Source organism: Coregonus clupeaformis, chromosome 25, assembly GCF_020615455.1.
Source record: "Coregonus clupeaformis isolate EN_2021a chromosome 25, ASM2061545v1, whole genome shotgun sequence".
Classification (NCBI taxonomy): Eukaryota; Metazoa; Chordata; class Actinopteri; order Salmoniformes; family Salmonidae; genus Coregonus; species Coregonus clupeaformis.
In genome coordinates, this window is record NC_059216.1 from 6235256 (window position 1) to 6257084 (window position 21829).

The following is a 21829-nucleotide window of genomic DNA, read 5'->3' on the forward strand; positions in this document are numbered from 1 at the left end:
CCTCCAAGAGAGCCACGTTTACTTGCATCTGGGCTTGCTGGCCAGCAACAAGGGCTTTCAATATGTCCTCCATTTCAGTCGGGCGGGGGAGCCTACGGCCAACTTGGAAAACTGGGTGATCAAACCTTCGGTATCCTCCTCTGACATGCACTATTAACGCTTGAGCGTGCCCGTATTCTCCACCATCTGTGATGTCACGAGAGGCTACACAGCTTTCAGCGGGATTGCTCAAGTAGTGCAAGGAGACCAGGTTCAACCAAAACAAGGATTTTATTAAAGGTCTTGGGAAACTAACGAAAGTATAACACAATTCTGTTCTCTGGTGGCTCTTTAAGGGTTAACAGTTCAGGGATGTCTCTTCCACATCCAAAATCATAACTCTCCCTCGCTCAAGTAACTTTTCCCCAGTCTTACTGTATTCCACGTTGCAGCTAGTGGCCAACCCAGCAAAAAGTCCTTCCAAATGTCTCTCACGTATTTCCACAGGTGCATATATCCAAAGGTGAGTATTTCCCAAAGGTAAGTATCTCCAAATCCTTACATTCCTCATGGAAGTGGACGTGCAGCACTCTTGTCCTCCAGAGAGCCCAGGTTGGAGACTGTGTCTCTTCCCTTCCCAAACCTTCAGCTCATCAGCTCCTCATTTGTTTCAGCTGCGTGGGAAGATTGGCCATAGAGGGGTGGAGTTCCCGACCATACCAGCAGATGGAGCCATAGCTGTCTGGGTTTGCAGCCACCTCAGGGGGATGTAACGTCCCTCCAGGACACAGCCTCTCGTGACATCACAGCATCCTTTTATTTTATCTCCTGCCAACTGTAACCAAGGCCAAGAAAGAACTAAGCCTAATCCCAAAAAGATAGGCCTACTGTTCTCCCTCCCTGGCTCCCTCTTCCCTTTCTTTCCCACTGGAGAGATGGCGGCCAGAGAAGGAGGGGTGTTGTGCATTTTATAGTCTGCTGCTGCAGACACAGACTCACACTCACTCAAAGCAAACGGCACCTTGAGTGCATGGTACTGCTTCTATAAAGTGGAATCAACTAACCTGTCCCAATCTAATGGAGTGTCCAAAGATTGTTCTCAATGTCATAATGTCAAAAGAAATCCATGAAACTCCTCTGTCATTAAACGTCCTCACTAGAGGTCTCTGGTGGAATTCAATCCCCATCGCTCCACAACTCTTTGCATTTAATCATCTTCTCACCACACCTAGGACACAGTGGCCTGCATCCCAATCCTGCAATGAATTTCAAAAGGCTTTCAAATCGGCTGGCCTGTCTAGATCTGCACCAGGGGTCAGGTCAGCTTTCTAAATCCGGCAGCTGATACCAAATCAATTATGGCACGGCTGTTGGGTAAGCAGAATGGAGACATCCATAAAGGGCTGGAGAAACCTGGCTAAATATTCAGGCATGTTGATCGCTGCCCAGCACTTTGCTGCCCCTCTCTCTCCCTCTTGGTGCCAACTGTGCAGAACCACTCTGGATCAGACAAGCTGCTAATTACTTTGGTTTCTTCAGCTTTTTCTGTATTTTACAGGGATGCTGAATAACGAAAAGGAGATGACTTTGGTTAGGGTCTTAAGAATTTAGGCTAAATTACATGGAGTAGTATTAACCTTTCAAAACAGTGAACTTATACTGAACAAAAATATAAAACGCAACATCAAATCAAATTTGTCACATGTGCCAAATACAACAGGTGTAGACCTTACCGTGAAATGCATACTTACAAACCATTAACCAACAACGCAGTTCAAGAAAGAGTTAAGAAAATACTTACTTATTGGACTTACTGCCAAATTATCTAAAACGATGTTGGAGGCAGCTTATGGTAGAGAAATGAACATTAAATTATCTGGCAACAGCTCTGGTGGACATTCCTGCAGTCAGCTTGTCAATTGTACGCGCCCTCAACTTGAGACATCTGTGGCATTGTGTTTTGTGACAAAACTGCACATTTTAGAGTGACCTTTTATTGTCCCCAGCACAAGGTGTACCTGTGTAATGGTCATGCTTTTTAATCAGCTTCTTGATATGCCACACCTGTCAGGTGGATGGATTACATTGGCAAAGGAGAAATGCTCACTAATAGGGATGTAAACAAATTTGTGCACAACATTTTAGAGAAATAAGCTTTTTGTGCGTATGGAAAAGTTCTGAGATGTCTTATTTCAGCTCATGAAACAACACTTTACATGTTGCGTTTATATTTTTGTTCAGTGTGCATTTCAAATACACAGTGAAAAAACCAAAAAACAAGGATTACTCGTATTTTAAGAGATATCAGTTAATAATGTAGGTCTAGCCAAAGATTGTCTGTGGCGCCTCCTTGACATTAGGCACGGGTGTTTGTTACCCACTACACAGCCTAACCACCAGATAGGAGAGAACATTTTTATCATTAAAACAGTATGGCAAATGGATGACTGGAAGGATGGAGTTCGTAGAGAAATGGATGGATGAGGACGAGAGATGGTTGGCGAGTCATGTTGGATTTTAATAATTCATGTCTGGACTTTAAGCTGCAATCTATAACATTTCTGTCTCAAAAACAGTATCTGTTTTATCCTGTAACTGTGTGAATGGATGGGGGAGGGATGTGGTTGTTTATAATTGCAAGTACTAATATGCTTGGCTAGTGGGTAGAGTGGCAAGCATGGATTGTAGAGTGTCCCAGCTCTGTTCCCATCTGCTCAGGCTATACAGGCAGATGGATGCGAGCTGAGCGCGACTGGCCGGCACGTCTCTGGTTGTGGGCCTGTCACACTGACAGATGAGGTGGAGTGTGGCTGAAGGTCATTCACTGAATGCTTGATTGAATAACCCTGGAGAAGGAGGAGAGGCAAAGGGAGGAAATGTGCAGGTTTAGCCTCCTGACATCTCTCCCTCTCTCTGTGAGTCTCTCTCTGATGAATGAGAGGTGGTAATAGAGAGGCCATTTTGGCTCAGTGGAAACCTTAGCCAGGTCTTCGTCTCTGTCTGCTGCCATTCAAGCACGTCTCCATGTACAATGGCCCCATCTTCTTCCTTCCCTTTCACTTTATTATTACTTTTCATATTGAATTTTTGGTATCGAGGGAAAACAGCTGTCTATTATTAGTATATTAGGTTCATGATTCAGTGTGTTCCCCCCATAATTGGATAATGGTAGAGCACTTGAACCTGTACAGCAAGCAAACATTTGCCAAATACTATAAAACAGAACAGGCCCGGTCTTTCTTAACTGCCTTTTAGAGAGAGGATTTAAAAACCAGCAAGAAAAGTTACAGAGCAAGAAGGAATGTCAGCCAGCTCATCTTACAATATTGTGAATGTGGGTCAATCATCTAATCCTACTGTTGCCCATAGCCCTTCCTCCAACAGTCCAAGGGTACAGTGCTCTGGATGGGATATCAGTGGGTCTTATTTTCAGGTAGTTTGAAGTGCACTTTGATACCAGAGGTCTTCAGAGCACTGAAAGGAGATTATATTGCAGGAAAGAGAGAAACAAATCCCTTCCCTATGTGACTAATCTAGGAAGTACAGTGCAGCTCTGAAAATATCAATAGCCTTGCTCCATTCTAGGGGAACATGCTGATTCAACGCTTTTCTATCTCCAGGAGAACATAGTTCAATAACAAAACGACTTAATGTTGATGCGAAAATGACAAGGCTATGCGGTGTTCAACAATACTGTACGTCAGAGCGGAATGCTACAGACTTAGTGGCCGGTAAAATAAATAAACACAACATTCTATGGTTTCCCTCAGCACACTTAGAAAAGGCAATGCAGAGTACTCCTCCTGGCAAAAGTACTGAGAAATAATTATGTTAGTCAATGACTATGTTTATGTTTACCCTCATGTTATTCTGGTTGCAAAAATACTTTCCCAAATATCTTGACGAAATCACTGAATTGAAGGAGTGGCACAGTGGTCTAAGGCACTGCATCGCAGTGCTAGCTGTGCCACTAGAGATCCTGGTTCGAATCCAGGCTCAGTCGTAGCCGGCCGCGACCGGGAGACCCATGGGGCGGCGCACAATTGGCCCAGCGTCGTCCAGGGTAGGGGAGGGAATGGCCGGCAGGGATGTAGCTCAGTTGGTAGTGCATGGCGTTTGCAACGCCAGGGTTGTGGGTTCGATTCCCATGGGGGGCCAGTATGAAAAACGTGGATATCGACTTTGCAACTCCAGCATGCAGCATTGCAGTCGATGCTACGCAGGGCAACGGGCCAGAAGGATGAGGGTTCGCCGACCACCACAGACGAGCCCACTCTCCCTGCCTGTTTCATTACACTACGATCAGAGCCAGCTGCAGACAATGATCAGCTAGGGGGAAATCATATTTTCAACATTTTGATGCCATATTTATAAATTATACAAATTACAGTGCCATGAAATTCAATGGTTTGTGTTTACAACACCACAATAAATAGACTATGTCAACAAAGTCGGGGGCTTATTTCCATTGTGGTCCCTATTTTTAAAAACATAAATATCTATACAATTACATAGATAGAGACTAAAAAATGCTCAACCTCCAGATGAGTATGAGGGGGGAGTTTAAGTACAATTCTTACAAGCTTGTTTGGCTGGTAGCTTATTCTTTAGATGTTTGGGGCTGCTGGTGAACCATGATGTGCAGGCATAATCAAAGAGACACTGGACTAGCGCACTTGCCAGAGTCTTTCGGGTGACTATAGCTAGTTTTCCATGCAATTGATGACAGATTTTCATGTGAATTGTCCACCTCACGGTTCAGCTATCAGGGATTTTAGCACTAAATGTATCAGGGCATTGCATGCATAGGCCTATAGGCTTAGGTGTCCACTGTATAACAGAAATATAAATAAATAAAATATATATTACACACACACTACATGACCAAAAGTTTGTGGACACCTGCTCATCTAACATCTCATTCCAAAATCATGGGCATTAATATGAAGTTGGTCTCCCCTTTGATGCTATAACAGCCTCCACTATTCTGGGAAAGCTTTCCACTAGATGTTGGAACGTTGCTGCGGGGAATTGCTTCCATTCAGCCACTAGAGCATTATTGACGTTGGGCGATTAGGCCTGGCTCGCAGTCGGCGTTCCAATTCATCCCAAAGGTGTTCGATGGGGTTGAGGTCAGGGCTCTGTGCAGGCCAGTCAAGTTCTTCCACACCGATCTCGACAAACTATTTCTGTATGGTCCTCGCTTTGTGCACGGGGGCATTGTCATGCTGAAACAGGAAAGGTCCTTCACCAAACTGTTGCCACAAAGTTGGATGCACAGAATCGTCTATAATGTCATTGTATGCTGTAGCGTTAAGATTTCCCTTCACTGGAACTAAGGAGCCTGAACCATGAAAAACAGTCCCAGACCATTATTCCTCCTCCACCAAACTTTACAGTTGGCACTATGCATTGGTGTCAGGTAGAGTTCTCCTAGCATCCGCCAAACCCAGATTAGTCCGTCTGACTGAGATGGTGAAGCGTGATTCATCACTCCAGAGAACGCGTTTACACTGCCCCAGAGTCCAATGGCGGCGAGCTTTACACCACTCCAGCCGACGCTAAGAATTGCACATGGTGATCTTAGGCTTGTGTGCGGCTGCTCGGCCATGGAAACCCATTTCACAAAACTCCAGACGAACCGTTCTTGTGCTGACGTTACTTCCAGATGCAGTTCGGAACTCGGTAGGGAGTGTTGCATCCGAGGACAGAAGACTTGTACGCGCTTCAGCACTCAGCAGTCCCATTCTGTGAGCTTGTGTGGCCTACCACTTTGCGGCTGAGCCATTGTTGCTCCTAGACGTTTCCACTTCACAATAACAGCCCTTACAGTTTACCGTGGCAGCTCAAGCAAATTTGACGAACTGACTTGTTCGAAAGGTGGCATTCTATGACGGTGCCACGTTGAAAGTCACTGAGCTCTTCAGTAAGGCCTTTCTAATGCCAATGTTTGTCTATGGAGATTGCATGGCTGTGTGCTTGATTTTATACACCTGTCAGCAACGGGTGGCTGAAATAGCCGAATCCACAAATTTAAGGGGTGTCCTCATACTTTCGTTGTATGTATGTATGTATATGTATACTGAACAAAAATATGAAAAGCAACATGTCAAGTGTTGGTTTCATGAGCTGAAAATAAAGATTCCAGACACTTTCCATACGCACAAAAAGCTTATTTCTCTAACATTTTGTGCTCAAATCTGTTTACATCCCTGTTAGTGAGCATTTCTCCTTTGCCAAGATAAACCATCCATCTGACAGGTGTGGCATATCAAGAAGCTTTTTAAACAGCATGATAATTACACAGGTGCACCTTGTGCTGGGGACAATAAAAGGCCACTAAAATGTGCACTTGTCACAACACAATGCCACAGATGTCTCAAGTTGAGGGAGAATGCAATTGGTATGCTGATTGCAGGAATGTCCACCAGAGCTTTTACCAGAAGATTGAAAGTTAATTTCTCTACCATAAGCCGCTCCAACATAGTTTTAGAGAATTTGGCAGTACGTCCAACCGGCCTCACAACTGCAGACCACGTGTAACCACACCAGCCCAGGACCTCCACATCCGGCTTCTTCACCTGTGTTATTGTCTGAGACCAGCCACCCGGACAGCTGATGAAACTGAGGAGTACTTCTATCTGTAATAAAGCCCTTTTTTGGGGAAAAACTAATTCTCATTGGCTGGGCCTGGCTCCCAAGTGGGTGGGCCTATGCCCTGCCAAGCCCACCCATGGCTGCGCCCCTGCCCAAATCATGTGAAATCCATATATTAGGGCCTAATTTATTTATGTCAATTGACTGATTTCCCTATAGGAACAGTAACTCAGTAAAATCATTGAAAAGCCATATCTCATATCTCAGACTGCCCATCTTAATCTTTTATTTTTATTGGCCAGTCTGAGATATGGCTTTTTCTTTGCAACTCTGCCTAGAATGTCAGCATCCCGGAGTCGCCTCTTCACTGTTGACGTTGAGACTGGTGTTTTGCGGGTACTATTTAATGAAGCTGTCAGTTGAGGACCTGTGAGGCGTCTGTTTCTCAAACTAGACACTCTAATGTATTTGTCCTCTTGCTCAGTTGTGCACCGGGGCCTCCCACTCCTCTTTCTATTCTGTTTAGAGCCAGTTTGCGCTGTTCTGTGAAGGGAGTAGTACACAGCGTTGTACGAGATCTTCAGTTTCTTGGCAATTTCTCGCATGGAATAGCCTTCATTTCTCAGAACAAGAGTTTCAGAAGAAAGTTCTTTGTTTCTGGCCTTTTTGAGCCTGTAATCGAACCCACAATTGCTGATGCTCCAGACACGCAACAAGTCTCAAGAAGGCCAGTTTTATTGCTTCTTTAATCAGTACAACAGTTTTGAGCTGTGCTAACATAATTGCAAAAGGGTTTTCTAATGATTAATTAGCCTTTTAAAATGATAAACTTGGATTAGCAAACACAATGTGCCATTGGAACACAGAACTGATGGTTGCTGATAATGGGCCTCTGTACGCCTATGTAGATATTCCATTAAAAATCTGCCATTTCCAGCTACAATAGTCATTTACAACATTAACAATGTCTACACTGTATTTCTGATCAATTTGATGTTATTTTCATGGACAAAATAAATGATTTTCCTTCGAAAACAAGGACATTTCTAAGTGACCCCAAACTTCTGAACGGTAGTGTGTGTGTGTGTGTGTATATGTATGTATATATATATATATATATATATATATATATATATATATATACACACATACACACATATATATATATATATATATACACACACACACACACACACACACACACACACACATACACTCATCTTAAAATGGCAACATCACTATATACAGTGGGGAGAACAAGTATTTGATACACTGCCGATTTTGCAGGTTTTCCTACATACAAAGCATGTAGAAAATCCAGAAAATCACATTGTATGATTTTTAAGTAATTAATTTGCATTTTATTGCATGACATAACTATTTGATCACCTACCAACCAGTAAGAATTCCAGCTCTCACAGACCTGTTAGTTTTTCTTTAAGAAGCCCTCCAGTTCTCCACTCATTACCTGTATTAACTGCACCTGTTTGAACTCATTACCTGTATAAAAGACACCTGTCCACACACTCAATCAAACAGACTCCAACCTCTCCACAATGGCCAAGACCAGAGAGCTGTGTAAGGACATCAGGGATAAAATTGTAGACCTGCACAAGGCTGGGATGGGCTACAGGACAATAGGCAAGCAGCTTGGTGAGAAGGCAACAACTGTTGGTGCAATTATTAGAAAATTGAAGAAGTTCAAGATGACGGTTAATCACCCTCGGTCTGGGGCTCCATGCAAGATCTCACCTCGTGGGGTATCAATGATCATGAGGAAGGTGAGGGATCAGCCCAGAACTACACGGCAGGACCTGGTCAATGACCTGAAGAGAGCTGGGACCACAGTCTCAAAGAAAACCATTAGTAACACACTACGCCGTCATGGATTAAAATCCTGCAGCGCACGCAAGGTCCCCCTGCTCAAGCCAGCGTATGTCCAGGCCCGTCTGATGTTTGCCAGTGACCATCTGGATGATCCAGAGGAGGAATGGGAGAAGGTCATGTGGTCTGATGAGACAAAAATAGAGCTTTTTGGTCTAAACTCCACTCGCCGTGTTTGGAGGAAGAAGGATGAGTACAACCCCAAGAACACCATCCCAACCGTGAAGCATGGAGGTGGAAACATCATTCTTTGGGGATGCTTTTCTGCAAAGGGGACAGGACGACTGCACCGTATTGAGGGGAGGATGGATGGGGCCATGTATCGCGAGATCTTGGCCAACAACCTCCTTCCTTCAGTAAGAGCATTGAAGATGGGTCGTGGCTGGGTCTTCCAGCATGACAACGACCCGAAACACACAGCCAGGGTAACTAAGGAGTGGCTCCGTAAGAAGCATCTCAAGGTCCTGGAGTGGCCTAGCCAGTCTCCAGACCTGAACCCAATAGAAAATCTTTGGAGGGAGCTGAAAGTCTGTATTGCCCAGCGACAGCCCCGAAACCTGAAGGATCTGGAGAACGTCTGTATGGAGGAGTGGGCCAAAATCCCTGCTGGAGTGTGTGCAAACCTGGTCAAGACCTACAGGAAACGTATGATCTCTGTAATTGCAAACAAAGGTTTCTGTACCAAATATTAAGTTCTGCTTTTCTGATGTATCAAATACTTATGTCATGCAATAAAATGCAAATTCATTACTTAAAAATCATACAATGTGATTTTCTGGATTTTTGTTTTAGATTCCGTCTCTCACAGTTGAAGTGTACCTATGATAAAAATGACAGACCTCTACATGCTTTGTAAGTAGGAAAACCTGCAAAATCGGCAGTGTATCAAATACTTGTTCTCCCCACTGTGTATATATATATAGTGATGGTGCCATTTAAGATGAGGGAGGCCAATTTGTATTTTATTTTTATGAGCATGGCCTTATTTGTATTACAGCATATTGGAGGACTGTCATTCATATTCCATTCACCCAGCTCAATGTAACGTTGATAGGTTTAGGCTACTACATGATACTCAAATTTTCCCTATACACATCATGAGGTTGCTACAACCTAGCCTACGAATGAAAGTTTACAACGTAGGTGCACAGGTCGAGAGAAATTAGAGTAATCAAGGTGACAGACAGTGACACATTCAATACCGTCTTGCACACTCTTGCCTGCATCTAGCTGATCTAGGTTGTAATCATTAGTCCAACAGTTGCAAACAAGAGTTTCTATTTGCCAAATTCAGGTATGTTAATCCCTGTTTCGTTGCGTTTGCTACCGTTTTAGAAACATTTTTCAACAGAATCGGCGGAATGAATACACCCCTGATCACACACAAACACAAAACTAGCAGCCACATATAAACTGCATGATCAATTTGCTCGTTGTATATATAATTCCTTCTCGCATCTACGGTCTCTCCTCCTCTCACCTTTTGCCTTCGCTTGTGGACTTCAGTGCACTTCTAAAACAGCTGTCTGTGACCAGGTGAAAAAAACTTAACAAGCCAAACTTTCATATCATAACTGCTACACACAGCCTACATCGTTTTCACCATATTAAACATCATAGTCAACATAGCTACTAGAACTAAGGCGTTAGTAAACCCGCTACAATCATGCAGTACAGTGTACAGCAAGCAGTTACACCGGCAGGCCCCGGTGGCAATACATTTATAAAATCAAAAGCTTACCTTGACTTGGAAGAGTTCCAGTGCTGGATAGCTTTAGCCAGCTAGCTAACATAGCATCCCTCTCTGTTTGAGTAGGCTAAACTAGCTAGCTTCATTAGTTAGCTAAGTAAGTGAAAATTCTCTCTCTCTCTCTCTCTGCAGTGCTAGCTAGCTTATGCTTACAGTACTAGATTCATTCTCTGATCCTTTGATTGGTGGATAACATATCAGTTCATGCTGCAAGAGGTCTGATAAGTTGTAGGACATCCTCCGGAAGTTGTCATAATTACTGTGTAAGTCTATGGAAGGGGGTGAGAATCATGAGCTTCCTAGGTTTTGTATTGAAGTCAATGTACCCAGAGGAGGACAGATGCTAGCTGTCCTACATGCTGTCCTACGTGCTATCCTACAGAGTGCTGCTGAGGCTACTATAGACCTTCCTTGCAAAACAGCGTGTTTTAATCAATTACTTGGTGACGTGAATATATTTAGTATAGTTTTATCTAAAAAGGATAACTTTCATGTTTCACTTTTTTATGAAATTCACTGAGGACGGTCCTCCCCTTCCTCCTCTGAGGAGCCTCCACTGAGAGAAAGCGAGAGAGATGCTACAACACCAACCTGCATTTCTTTATGTCAGATGGCTACTGTGTCTGCTATACTGATATAGATGTACAGAGGAGGGTAATTAGTTATTTTCAATCCGAATATTTTGTATAAAGATAAGCATTATATTGATAGATTATAGGAGTAACTCTGGTAGGCCTGAAACTCTTCCTCACCTCAAGTTTAACTGTCCGAGTCAGTTGGAGCGCAGGGGTGCACTGCCTTCGTATCATAGGTCTGCAGTAGCTAAAGCTTAATAACAGCCACACCATACCAAACCTTCACAAATGTTTCTAAACTTGATTAGGGTAATATCAAAAGTAAGTCCAGCCATTGTTTATAGTGAAAATACAAGGAAAAGAGCAAATGTAAACCAGGGGGAAAATGCACTACCCTCCCCTGTGCCCAATTTATTTTTATTTTTTTAAACATAACCCTCCCAAAGCAAAAATATTGTTTGATAGCCCTCCCCACAGTAAATTTCGATCTGTCCCTTAGCAGACAAAACAGTATTGCCACAGACTAAAGTAGTGATTCCCAATCAGGGGTACTAGGACCTGGGGGTACTTTGCCTATCCACAGAGGGTACTTGAGAACACTCATGAGACCATACGCTTACTGGTAAAATGCACGAGGGGGTACTTCAGGGGTACTCTGAGCAGAGCAAAATTCAGTTGGTGGTCCAGCAACCGAAAAAGGTTGGGAACCACTGGACTAAAGCTATGTGATTAACTATCATAGGCGTTGACAGCCTCAGAATGCACTCGCTCTTCTTGTCTGATGCATTCTCTCAGTTACTGTACCTGATTAACAGCAATTCAATTAATTCTGAGCCCGAGTGACGACCGTTTGTACTATAACGTTAGGTAGGGTAGCTAGCTAACAAAAGCTGTAGGCTACAAGTTCGATACTGCAATGCAAGTTAGGCTAGCTAGCTACATTATTTATTTCTGTTTTGACCAATCTCAGCAATGCGGTTGATGACAATTTGCTTCGAGAAGCAGCCATTCGTATTGCATAGCTTCAGTTACCTAAATGCCAGACTGAAATAAACAACTTTATAGAAGATAACGTTATCAGAGACAGTTTATACAGCGACTAGCTAGCATGTACATGCATAGCTCAATATGTACTAAGGAATGTAATACATGCATTGCAGCAAAATACTGTATGGGGAAAATAGCAAACTATAGTTTGCTATTTTCTAAAATGTATTAGCGAATAACAGATTACTGGCAGTAGCTGGAGAATAGAATCACATAAACTTACCTTAGGCTTGTAAAACCACTTTCGAAACCGATTCATCGTTACCTCGCCACCTTACCCCTCCTTTGTCACCGACCCTGCTCTTCTAGTACCTGAGACAGACTAGCAGATGCTAACTACGTTGCTAAAAAGGTGGGAAATATTTAATCCAATACGACATCCAAAGTTTTAAGGTAAAGAGTTCAAGTGTTCATATAATTTCTTTAAAAACGACGTTGTGTTTTCATGCCTACAGAATCCGCGGTAGGCTGGTGATTCACTGCCACTTTTCAAGTACCACCGGATAAAACAAGCAATCCTCAACGGATGGTTTCGTTCGCTCGTCCCCTCCGTCTGCTTGATGACAGTCACGTTGATATCGCCACCCACTTGCCCAGGCTTGCACCACACGTCACTATGGTGTACATACCATAGATATCCTATTAAATGACTAATTCCTAATTATTAGTATTGTAATTCCTAATTTATTCATTTCTAATTAATTATTCATTGCTAATTAGTATTCTCATTCCTAATTCTATGGTAAGTACATCATAATCATTGTTGATTCTATGGCAAGCGAAAATTGATCTTTGATAGTTCTACAATTTTGGTACATTATTTTCAGAAAGTAGTTGGAACCTAATGTTATTATGACACAAATACGAAAAATGAACATTAGCTGTGTGTGGGTAAAATCACTGGGGAAGCCAAGCCACTGTATGTGTAGTGATAATTACATATTTATGCCTTGTGACCATGATACAGTGGGGAGAACAAGTATTTGATACACTGCCGATTTTGCAGGTTTTCCTACTTACAAAGCATGTAGAGGTCTGTAATTTTTATCATAGGTACACTTCAACTGTGAGAGACGGAATCTAAAACAAAAATCCAGAAAATCACATTGTATGATTTTTAAGTAATTCATTTGCATTTTATTGCATGACATAAGTATTTGATCACCTACCAACCAGTAAGAATTCCGGCTCTCACAAACCTGTTAGTTTTTCTATAAGAAGCCCTCCTGTTCTCCACTCATTACCTGTATTAACTGCACCTGTTTGAACTCGTTACCTGTATAAAAGACACCTGTCCACACACTCAATCAAACAGACTCCAACCTCTCCACAATGGCCAAGACCAGAGAGCTGTGTAAGGACATCAGGGATAAAATTGTAGACCTGCACAAGGCTGGGATGGGCTACAGGAAAATAGGCAAGCAGCTTGGTGAGAAGGCAACAACTGTTGGCGCAATTATTAGAAAATGGAAGAAGTTCAAGATGACGGTCAATCACCCTCGGTCTGGGGCTCCATGCAAGATCTCACCTCGCGGGGCATCAATGATCATGAGGAAGGTGAGGGATCAGCCCAGAACTACACGGCAGGACCTGGTCAATGACCTGAAGAGAGCTGGGACCACAGTCTCAAAGAAAACCATTAGTAACACACTACGCCGTCATGGATTAAAATCCTGCAGCGCACGTAAGGTCCCCCTGCTCAAGCCAGTGCAGGTCCAGGCCCGTCTGAAGTTTGCCAATGACCATCTGGATGATCCAGAGGAGGAATGGGAGAAGGTCATGTGGTCTGATGAGACAAAAATTGAGCTTTTTGGTCTAAACTCCACTCGCCGTGTTTGGAGGAAGAAGAAGGATGAGTACAACCCCAAGAACACCATCCCAACCGTGAAGCATGGAGGTGGAAACATCATTCTTTGGGGATGCTTTTCTGCAAAGGGGACAGGACGACTGCACCGTATTGAGGGGAGGATGGATGGGGCCATGTATCACGAGATCTTGGCCAACAACCTCCTTCCCTCAGTAAGAGCATTGAAGATGAGTCGTGGCTGGGTCTTCCAGCATGACAACGACCCGAAACACACAGCCAGGGCAACCAAGGAGTGGCTCCGTAAGAAGCATCTCAAGGTCCTGGAGTGGCCTAGCCAGTCTCCAGACCTGAACCCAATAGAAAATCTTTGGAGGGAGCTGAAAGTCTGTATTGCCCAGCGACAGCCACGAAACCTGAAGGATCTGGAGAAGGTCTGTATGGAGGAGTGGGCCAAAATCCCTGCTGCAGTGTGTGAAAACCTGAAAGACCTACAGGAAACGTATGATCTCTGTAATTGCAAACAAAGGTTTCTGTACCAAATATTAAGTTATGCTTTTCTGAAGTATCAAATACTTATGTCATGCAATACAATGCAAATTAATTACTTAAAAATCATACAATGTGATTTTCTGGATTTTTAGATTCTGTCTCTCACAGTTGAAGTGTACCTATGATAAAAATTACAGAACTCTACATGCTTTGTAAGTAGGAAAACCTGCAAAATCGGCAGTGTATCAAATACTTGTTCTCCCCACTGTATGCTCTCAAAGTGATTTGATAGCAGAGATGCCAAATCCAAGCTTGCTTCCCTTGACACTTTTTTTTCCGCCAGGACCATTCACAGTTGAGATCGCTCAGTTTAGCTCAAAGCTGATTGGCAAATTTTGTATACTTTTTTTGTCAAGGGAGGCCAAATGCTCACTGGCTTCCCTTGCGTTCAATGCTACAGGCGGCAACAATGTCATACTCGTTTGGACCAGACAGTATCAGATAGATGGCCTACACGTAGAGAGACAGAGGGGCGCTGTTTCGCTCGCTCGGATGCTTTCTCCTGTGAGGTACATTCAGCCTCTTGCGAATTGAAGGAAAATTATGAAACCCAGAGAGACGAAAGATACGTTATTTTATGTATAATTATTAAAACAAATTGTAAATGTTTTGTGGAAGCCTGGCTTCCCTTGGCGTCCATGAATACACGCCACTGGTCATAGGTAATAATGTTAGTCAACATTTGAAAATGATCAATCAGCCTTATTATGTTGTTGGCCTCTGTTTATGCCTGTGTTGCTTGGCAACGACCAAACATCGGAACTGTTTTGAAGTTACAGACAAACCCTGAGAACCAATAAATGAATGGGTTACACATTGTTAAAATGCCTTTGATTAATGAAGCACCTATTCGGCAACAGTTTAGCTGCCCTGTAAGCAATACGTTTAGTTCACCCAAGAAAGGTTAGCCACATCCATGGTAAGAGTCCAAGCATGGACACATTTTGCTAGCCTAAAATGCCACGATTAGACTTACTAACAGTACAGCATCACTGATAGGTTTATTAAGAACCTTTGGTAGCATCTATTACATCATTCCATTCCTTACTAGATGTGTGTGTATTGGGTATATGTTGTGAAATTGTTAGATATTACTTGTTAGTTGTTAGATATTACTGCACTGTCGGAGCTAGAAGCACAAGCATTTCGCTACACCCGCTATAACATCTGCTAAACACGTGTATGTGACAAATAAAATTGGATTTGATATGTTTCTTTCCATCTGTCTATGTATGTATGTATGTATGTATGTATGTATGTATGTATGTATGTATGTGTCTCTCTGTCTGTGTGTTCTGTCCTTCTGACCAGGTAGCTAACGTTACCTCAATCCATCCACCCACCCACCACATTCACCTATTCATCAGTTGAGAAGATTTTAATTTCCCCTAATGCCAGATGTCCCTAATTTGCACAGGTGTAGCATAAGATGGCAAAAGGCTATGCAGCACTTATCAAGAAAGCCACTGTGCTCTGTGACAAGTTTAATGCAGACTAACAGTGTGTGGAGGATTTCACAGAGGATGCTTCAAAGGCCATTGAGGTAACTGTACCTAAATTGAGTAGTGTGTATGTATGGATGGATGTGTATGGATGTGATGTGTATGTGTTGTGATGGATTATTAATCTCATGCCCTATTATGAAGCATAAAACATTATTTTAAAGCTAGCGAAAGGAGATTATTGATCAAAATGGTCAGACCAGAGCCATATACCGTATCTATCTATACCGTAAGACTGCTTCGGTATTACAGACATTTCAGATAACAGTCAGTTTCTTTCTTACCAGAACCTGGATGCCTTGGATAAGAAGTTTATACTTGACATCATTTCTGGATGCATTGAGCATAAAAAGTTATTGGATGTTGTCATCAATGTCTTTTATGCTCAGAATGGGAAATGCTTACTGAAGGCTGATCGTAACCAGTTTGCCAGTAAGTTCATCACAGAATTTTAAATAACTCAATTCTAGATAATGTTTTCAAAATGGTATAACAAACACATGATCTGACCATTTGTCGCTTCTATATTTGCCAATTTGTGTTCCACAGTAATCTGTTACTTCAGCATGTTCCTCCTTGATGACCTTGGACTTTAAAAAGATGCACAAAGTAAGAAACACATTGTCTGTGGTCTAATGGCACCAAAATGCAATTATTTCACAGTTTGTGGTAATTTTATGGCTCATAAAATAAATCAACTTTCTCTGACAATCTTTGGGTTTGGTAAGTGAAAATTCCTGGGGCTCAGTGTTTTTCTTGGTGGCTTTCTTGAGTTGACTCCTTCAGAGATTCTGGCTGCAAACTGAGCCATCAGAATCTCAATCTCAGGGCTCCACCTAGTGGGGGAAATGTGTATATATTAGAAAAAGAGATGACAAGACAGTAAAGACATGAAAAATAAAACAAAATGAAAGAAGACAGCATGAGTGGGGATTCAATGTCTTTAGGTATAACCTGAATGCCTTTACAGTTCTGTACCTTAGCAGTGGGGCAATCCAGTTCCTCTTCATATAGGCAGCATCATAGATCTCACTCCACTCCCCCTGGATCCAGGTACTGAGGTTTGTGATGTTGAAGTGCTCTCAAATGATACAGAAATAATAGACAGTAACATTTGTCTATGAGCGTCTTTGCGTATACCCCTGTGTATTTGTATATTTCCACCAGACTAACAGCCTGCCCATCAGGCTAAACATAACGGCCATCCTGCGAGAGGGGGCTCTGTATAACCGTCAGGTGTAGGGGGAGCTACGCCGGTACAACACAATATAATGCATGCACCTGTGCCTCATATCAGTTGTGCCACTATACTCCAGGAATTAATCACTATGCCAACTGTCAGTCACTTTGTTGACATAAAAAACTAGCTGGGCCAGTGGGACACTTATGAAGGCAGCTAGAGTGGAGAGGTATTGTAATGTGTGCTGTGTGTGCTACTGTAAAACAGAATGGAGCAGATAGTGGAGGCGGCGGGTGAGCCCTCCTCGTTCCTGCAGTGGCAAAAGGAGATGTGGGAGCGGGACCTCCAGGAGGAGCTTGCCCAGGAGGAGCGCTGGCGTCTGGAGGGATGCATCAGTTCCGAAGAGGCCGCTCTCGCCCGCATCACGGAGCGCAACCAGAAGACTGCACTGCTAAAGAAGGAAGAGGTGTGTTTTATTCGAGTTATTAGTATTATACAGTTTTGGAATATTGAGAAAAGGTAATTGGCTATATTAAATGTTCCTGTCTTTGTGAGTGTTTGATTGAGCCTATCTTGTTTGTGATTGTTTGCAGACTGCCAAGATGATGCAGAGATACGCAAACAAGCAGTTGCAGGAGGAGAAAGAGATGAGACCTGGTGCAACAGGTGGCAGATGGACACAAAAACTCAAAAGCAGCTAAAGTGAAGCTGCAGGAGTTCAAACAGCGTATAGGTGACTAAACTGTAGCATTACATCACCCCTTGTCCCCACATAATGTTCACTTTCTCATCATCAGTTCTATTACACCTGCTTTGGTGTTGTGGTGCAACAGACCGTGTTTGGCGAATTGGGATCTCATGTCTGTGTGCTTTTGTATATGTTTGTGTTCCAGTAAAGGAAGTGTCGGAGCAGAGTGGGGAACTCCTTCGCCAGGCCCTGGAGGAAGCACAGGCAGAGCTGAGCAGGAAGTTTGAGATCATCAGTCAGATCTGGGCCATTGAGTCTGTCCCCCTCATCAGGCACAGGTTTGTGGATGAAACAGTAAGCAGGGGAAAGGATCTTGCCAACAAAACACAGTATACAGGCATTTTGCTGGGTTCTGTGAGGAGGAGGTTGACTTTTATGATTAATGATATGCTGTATTCTGACCTCTCCCTGTCTCAGACAGCAGGACATGATCTGCTTGGGGAGATGTCCCTGGCTGAGCTCCGGGAGCGTCTGGCCATGCTGAGGGATGCAGAGCAAAAAGAGCAACAGGACAGGAGGGAGCGCATCCTGGAGGACAAGCAGAGCAGGGAGCAGCTTCTGCTGGAACAGCTGGACACCATCGCCCTCCACAGGACAGCCCTGGGACAGGCTGCTGCACGCAGGTCAGATTAACTGAGACACTCACATACCTGGTATGTACGCACAAGACATGTCTGAGATGTGTCCTGATGTGCATACGGTAGGCAGGAGGAGAAGAGAGCCAGGCAAGAGCTGCAGCAGGGAGTAGCTGAGGATGAGAGGATGGTGGCTCTGCAGAGGAGGCTGGAGGAGACGCAGCAAGAGCGCCATAGGCTGAAGCAGAGCGAGAAAACCTTCGTTTTGTTGACGTTGAGGGAGTGATTATTTTTCGGGCACCAAGAATTTATATACAATAATCCAGTATAGAAATATGCGGTGTGCATAGACAGTGCAACTAAAATACATCTACAGTAGTAGAGATATTAGAATAAGCTATGTCGGGGTGGGGATACAGTATTTAAATACACAGTGTGAAACGTGAAGTGACCAGTGGGTCAATGTCTCTATATATAACATGGGACAACATGGGACAGCAGCGTTGGCTGTGAGTGTGTGTGCGTGTTTGTGAGTATGAGGTGTGTGTGTGTGTGATAACTTGTGTGTGTGTTTTGTGTGAGTGAATGTGCATCACCTGGTAGACAGCTAGTGATGGCTGTACAACAGTCTGATGACCTGGTAATAGAAGCTGTTTTTTAGTCTCTCGGTCTTGACTTTGATGCACCTGTACTGTCTCCATCTGTCGGACGGTAGCCGAGTGAACAGTCCGTGGCTCGGGTGACTGAGGTCCTTAATGATCTTCTTGGCCTTCCTTTGACACCGGGTGCAGTAGATGTTCTGGAGGGCAGGCAGCGTGGTCCTGGTGATGCGTTGGGCTGTCCGCACCACCCTCTGGAGAGCCATTCGGTTGAGGGCGGAGCAGTTGCCGTACCAGGCGGCGATGCAGTCCGACAGAATGCTCTCAATGGTGCATCAGTAGAAGTGTGTGAGGGTCTTAGGGGCCATGCCACATTTAGGTTGTAGAGGCGCTGTTGCTCCTTCTTCACCATGATGTCGATGTGGCGAGACCATTTCAGGTCCTCAGTGATGTGCATGCCGAGGAACTTGAAGCTTTTGACCTTATCCATTGCGGCCCTGTCGATGAAGACGGGTCGTGCTCCCTCTTCGGTCTTCTGTAGTCCACAATAAGCTTCTCCAAGCGAAGGTCTTTAGGCTGTATGCGAACACAGACGTTCGCTTTGCCTAGCCGAATTCTGCTAGCAGCAAACCAAACCTATGTATGCGACTCCTTAAGGGGGCGACAGATATGCACGCAGGCACAGCAGTGTCACGCCATTGAATTGAACCTGAAAGTACCGGTCAGAAAGGTAGCCAACATACTGTATCAGTTAGCTTGAGTAGATTTTTTGTAATATACAAAATGTTAAAATACCATTTATACATGGCTGTTTTTTAATCTAACACAATTAGCTAGCTAAGCAAACTATTTGCCATTTTTAGTTTTTTATAGCCAGCAAAGAGGTTAAATAAAAAAAAATACTATATCAATTGCAATTAATGCCGTGTTCGTGTGCTAGTCTGAACTAGGAAACTCTGAAATGTACGACTTGCTAACTGTTTGTAGTTATGCACATGCCGTGTTCAACCAGTTAGCGAGTTGGACGTTTCCGAGGCATTAGTACCAAATAAAGTAACAGGGTTGACCGTAACAAGGTTGACAATTTCATCTTAAAATCAGCCATAAATCCCACAGGGGGAATGGAAGCTTGTTGTGTGCAACAGGGAGTGGCAATTGAATGCAAGATTATTATTTTTTCTTGAAATTCTTAAAACATTCCTAGCCTGTCTATCTATGGGTAACAGGGATAACTTGTCGCACACACGCCAACACAGTCGTGAAGAAGGCACAACAACGCCTCTTCCCTCTCAGGAGGCTGAAAAGATTTGGCATGGGCCCTCAGATCAACAAAAAGTTATCCAGCTACACCATTGAGAGCATCTTGACTGGCTGCATCACCGCTTGGTACGGCAACTGCTTGGCATCCGACCGCAAGGCGCTACAGAGGATGGTACGGACAGCCCAGTAAATCACGGATGGCCCTGCCATCAAGGACCTCTATACCAGGCGGTGTCAGAGGAAGGCCTGGAAAATTGTCAAAGACCTCAGCCACTCAAGCCATAGACTGTTTACTCTGCTACCGCACGGCAAGCAGTACCGGAGCGCCAAGTCTGGTACCAAAAGGCTCCTGAAACGCTTCTACCCCTAAGCCATAAGACTGCTGAACAGTTAACCAAATGGCTACCCGGACTATTTTCATTTACCCTTTTTTTGCACTGACTCTCTTGCACTGACTCTATGCACACTCACTGGAATCTACCCACACATATACTTACACTGACACTCCAAGACACACACACACACACACACACACGCTCACACATACACGCCACACACACACACACACACACGCGCTCACACACACACGCTCACACACACACACACACATACACTTTTATAATCTTCACATACGCTGCTGTTACTCTTTATCTATCCTGATTGCCTAGTCACTTTTACCCCTACCTACACATACATACTGTATTACCTCAACTATCTCCTACCGCTGCACATTGACTCGGTATCGGTACTCCTTGTACAGTGCATTCGGAAAGTAATCAGATCCCTTGACTTTTTCCACATTTTGTTACGTTACAGCCTTAATCTAAAATTGATTAAATAACTTTTTTTCCTAATCAATCTACACACAAAACCCCATAATGACAAAGCGAAAACAGGTTTTTAGAAATTTGTGCAAATGTAATCAAATTAAAAAACAAATACATATTCAGACCCTTTGCTATGAGACTCGAAATTGAGCTCAGGTGCATCCTGTTTCCATTGATCATCCTTGAGATGTTTCTACAACTTGATTGGAGTCCACCTGTGGTAACTTCAATTGATTGGACATGATTTGGAAAGGCACACACACCTGTCTACAAAAGGTCCCACGGTTGACAGTGCATGTCAGAGCAAAAACCAAGCCATGAGGTCGAAGGAATTGTCCATAGAGCTCCAAGACAGGATTGTGTCGAGGCATAGATCTGGGGAAGGGTACCAAAAACTTTTTGCAGCATTGAAGGTCCCCAAGAACACAGTGGCCTCCATCACTCTTAAATGGAAGAAGTTTGGAACCACCAAGACTCTTCCTAGAGCTGGCCAAACTGAGCAATAGGGCCAGACAGGGACACATCCCCAGGGGACAATAGGGCCAGACAGGGACACATCCCCAGGGGACAATAAGGCCAGACAGGGACACATCCCCAGGGGACAATAGGGCCAGACAGGGACACATCCCCAGGGGACAATAAGGCCAGACAGGGACACATCCCCAGGGGACAATAGGGCCAGACAGGGACACATCCCCAGGGGACAATAAGGCCAGACAGGGACACATCCCCAGGGGACAATAGGGCCAGACAGGGACACATCCCCAGGGGACAATAAGGCCAGACAGGGACACATCCCCAGGGGACAATAGGGCCAGACAGGGACACATCCCCAGGGGACAATAAGGCCAGACAGGGCTCTCCTGAGGCCTGACAACCAGCAATGGCTCAGCCAATAACCACTTGATCTGAGATGCATATCTATGATATAGCCTATCCAACCCAACATT

The 21829-nt window shown here is 43.9% G+C and overlaps 2 protein-coding genes and 1 long non-coding RNA gene across 4 annotated transcripts in view; 2 read left to right on the forward strand and 1 right to left on the reverse strand.

The window, feature by feature from the left end:
- LOC121539337 (lateral signaling target protein 2 homolog) overlaps nt 1–12374 on the reverse strand; it is a 56675-nt gene extending 44301 nt beyond the window's left edge. For both annotated transcript variants that reach the window (XM_041847750.2, XM_041847749.2), the window contains exon 1: nt 12056–12374. In XM_041847750.2, coding sequence (XP_041703684.2) covers nt 12056–12091 — 36 coding nt within the window. In that variant the 5' untranslated portion in view covers nt 12092–12374. The remainder of the gene's footprint in view (nt 1–12055) is intronic.
- Nucleotides 12375–14989: 2615 nt separating this feature from the next.
- Nucleotides 14990–16306, forward strand: LOC121538817. Its single transcript, XR_005995252.1, has 4 exons — nt 14990–15107; nt 15606–15731; nt 15978–16122; nt 16240–16306. It is a non-coding gene; the product is annotated as an uncharacterized LOC121538817 (long non-coding RNA).
- Nucleotides 16307–16868: 562 nt separating this feature from the next.
- LOC121538816 (cilia- and flagella-associated protein 99-like) lies at nt 16869–17890 on the forward strand. The gene is made up of 3 exons (XM_041846985.1): nt 16869–17336; nt 17464–17603; nt 17764–17890. Exons 1-2 carry the CDS (start codon nt 17139–17141, stop codon nt 17569–17571), a joined length of 306 nt encoding a protein of 101 aa, XP_041702919.1. The 5' UTR covers nt 16869–17138; the 3' UTR covers nt 17572–17603; nt 17764–17890.
- The last annotated feature ends 3939 nt before the right edge of the window (nt 17891–21829 follow it).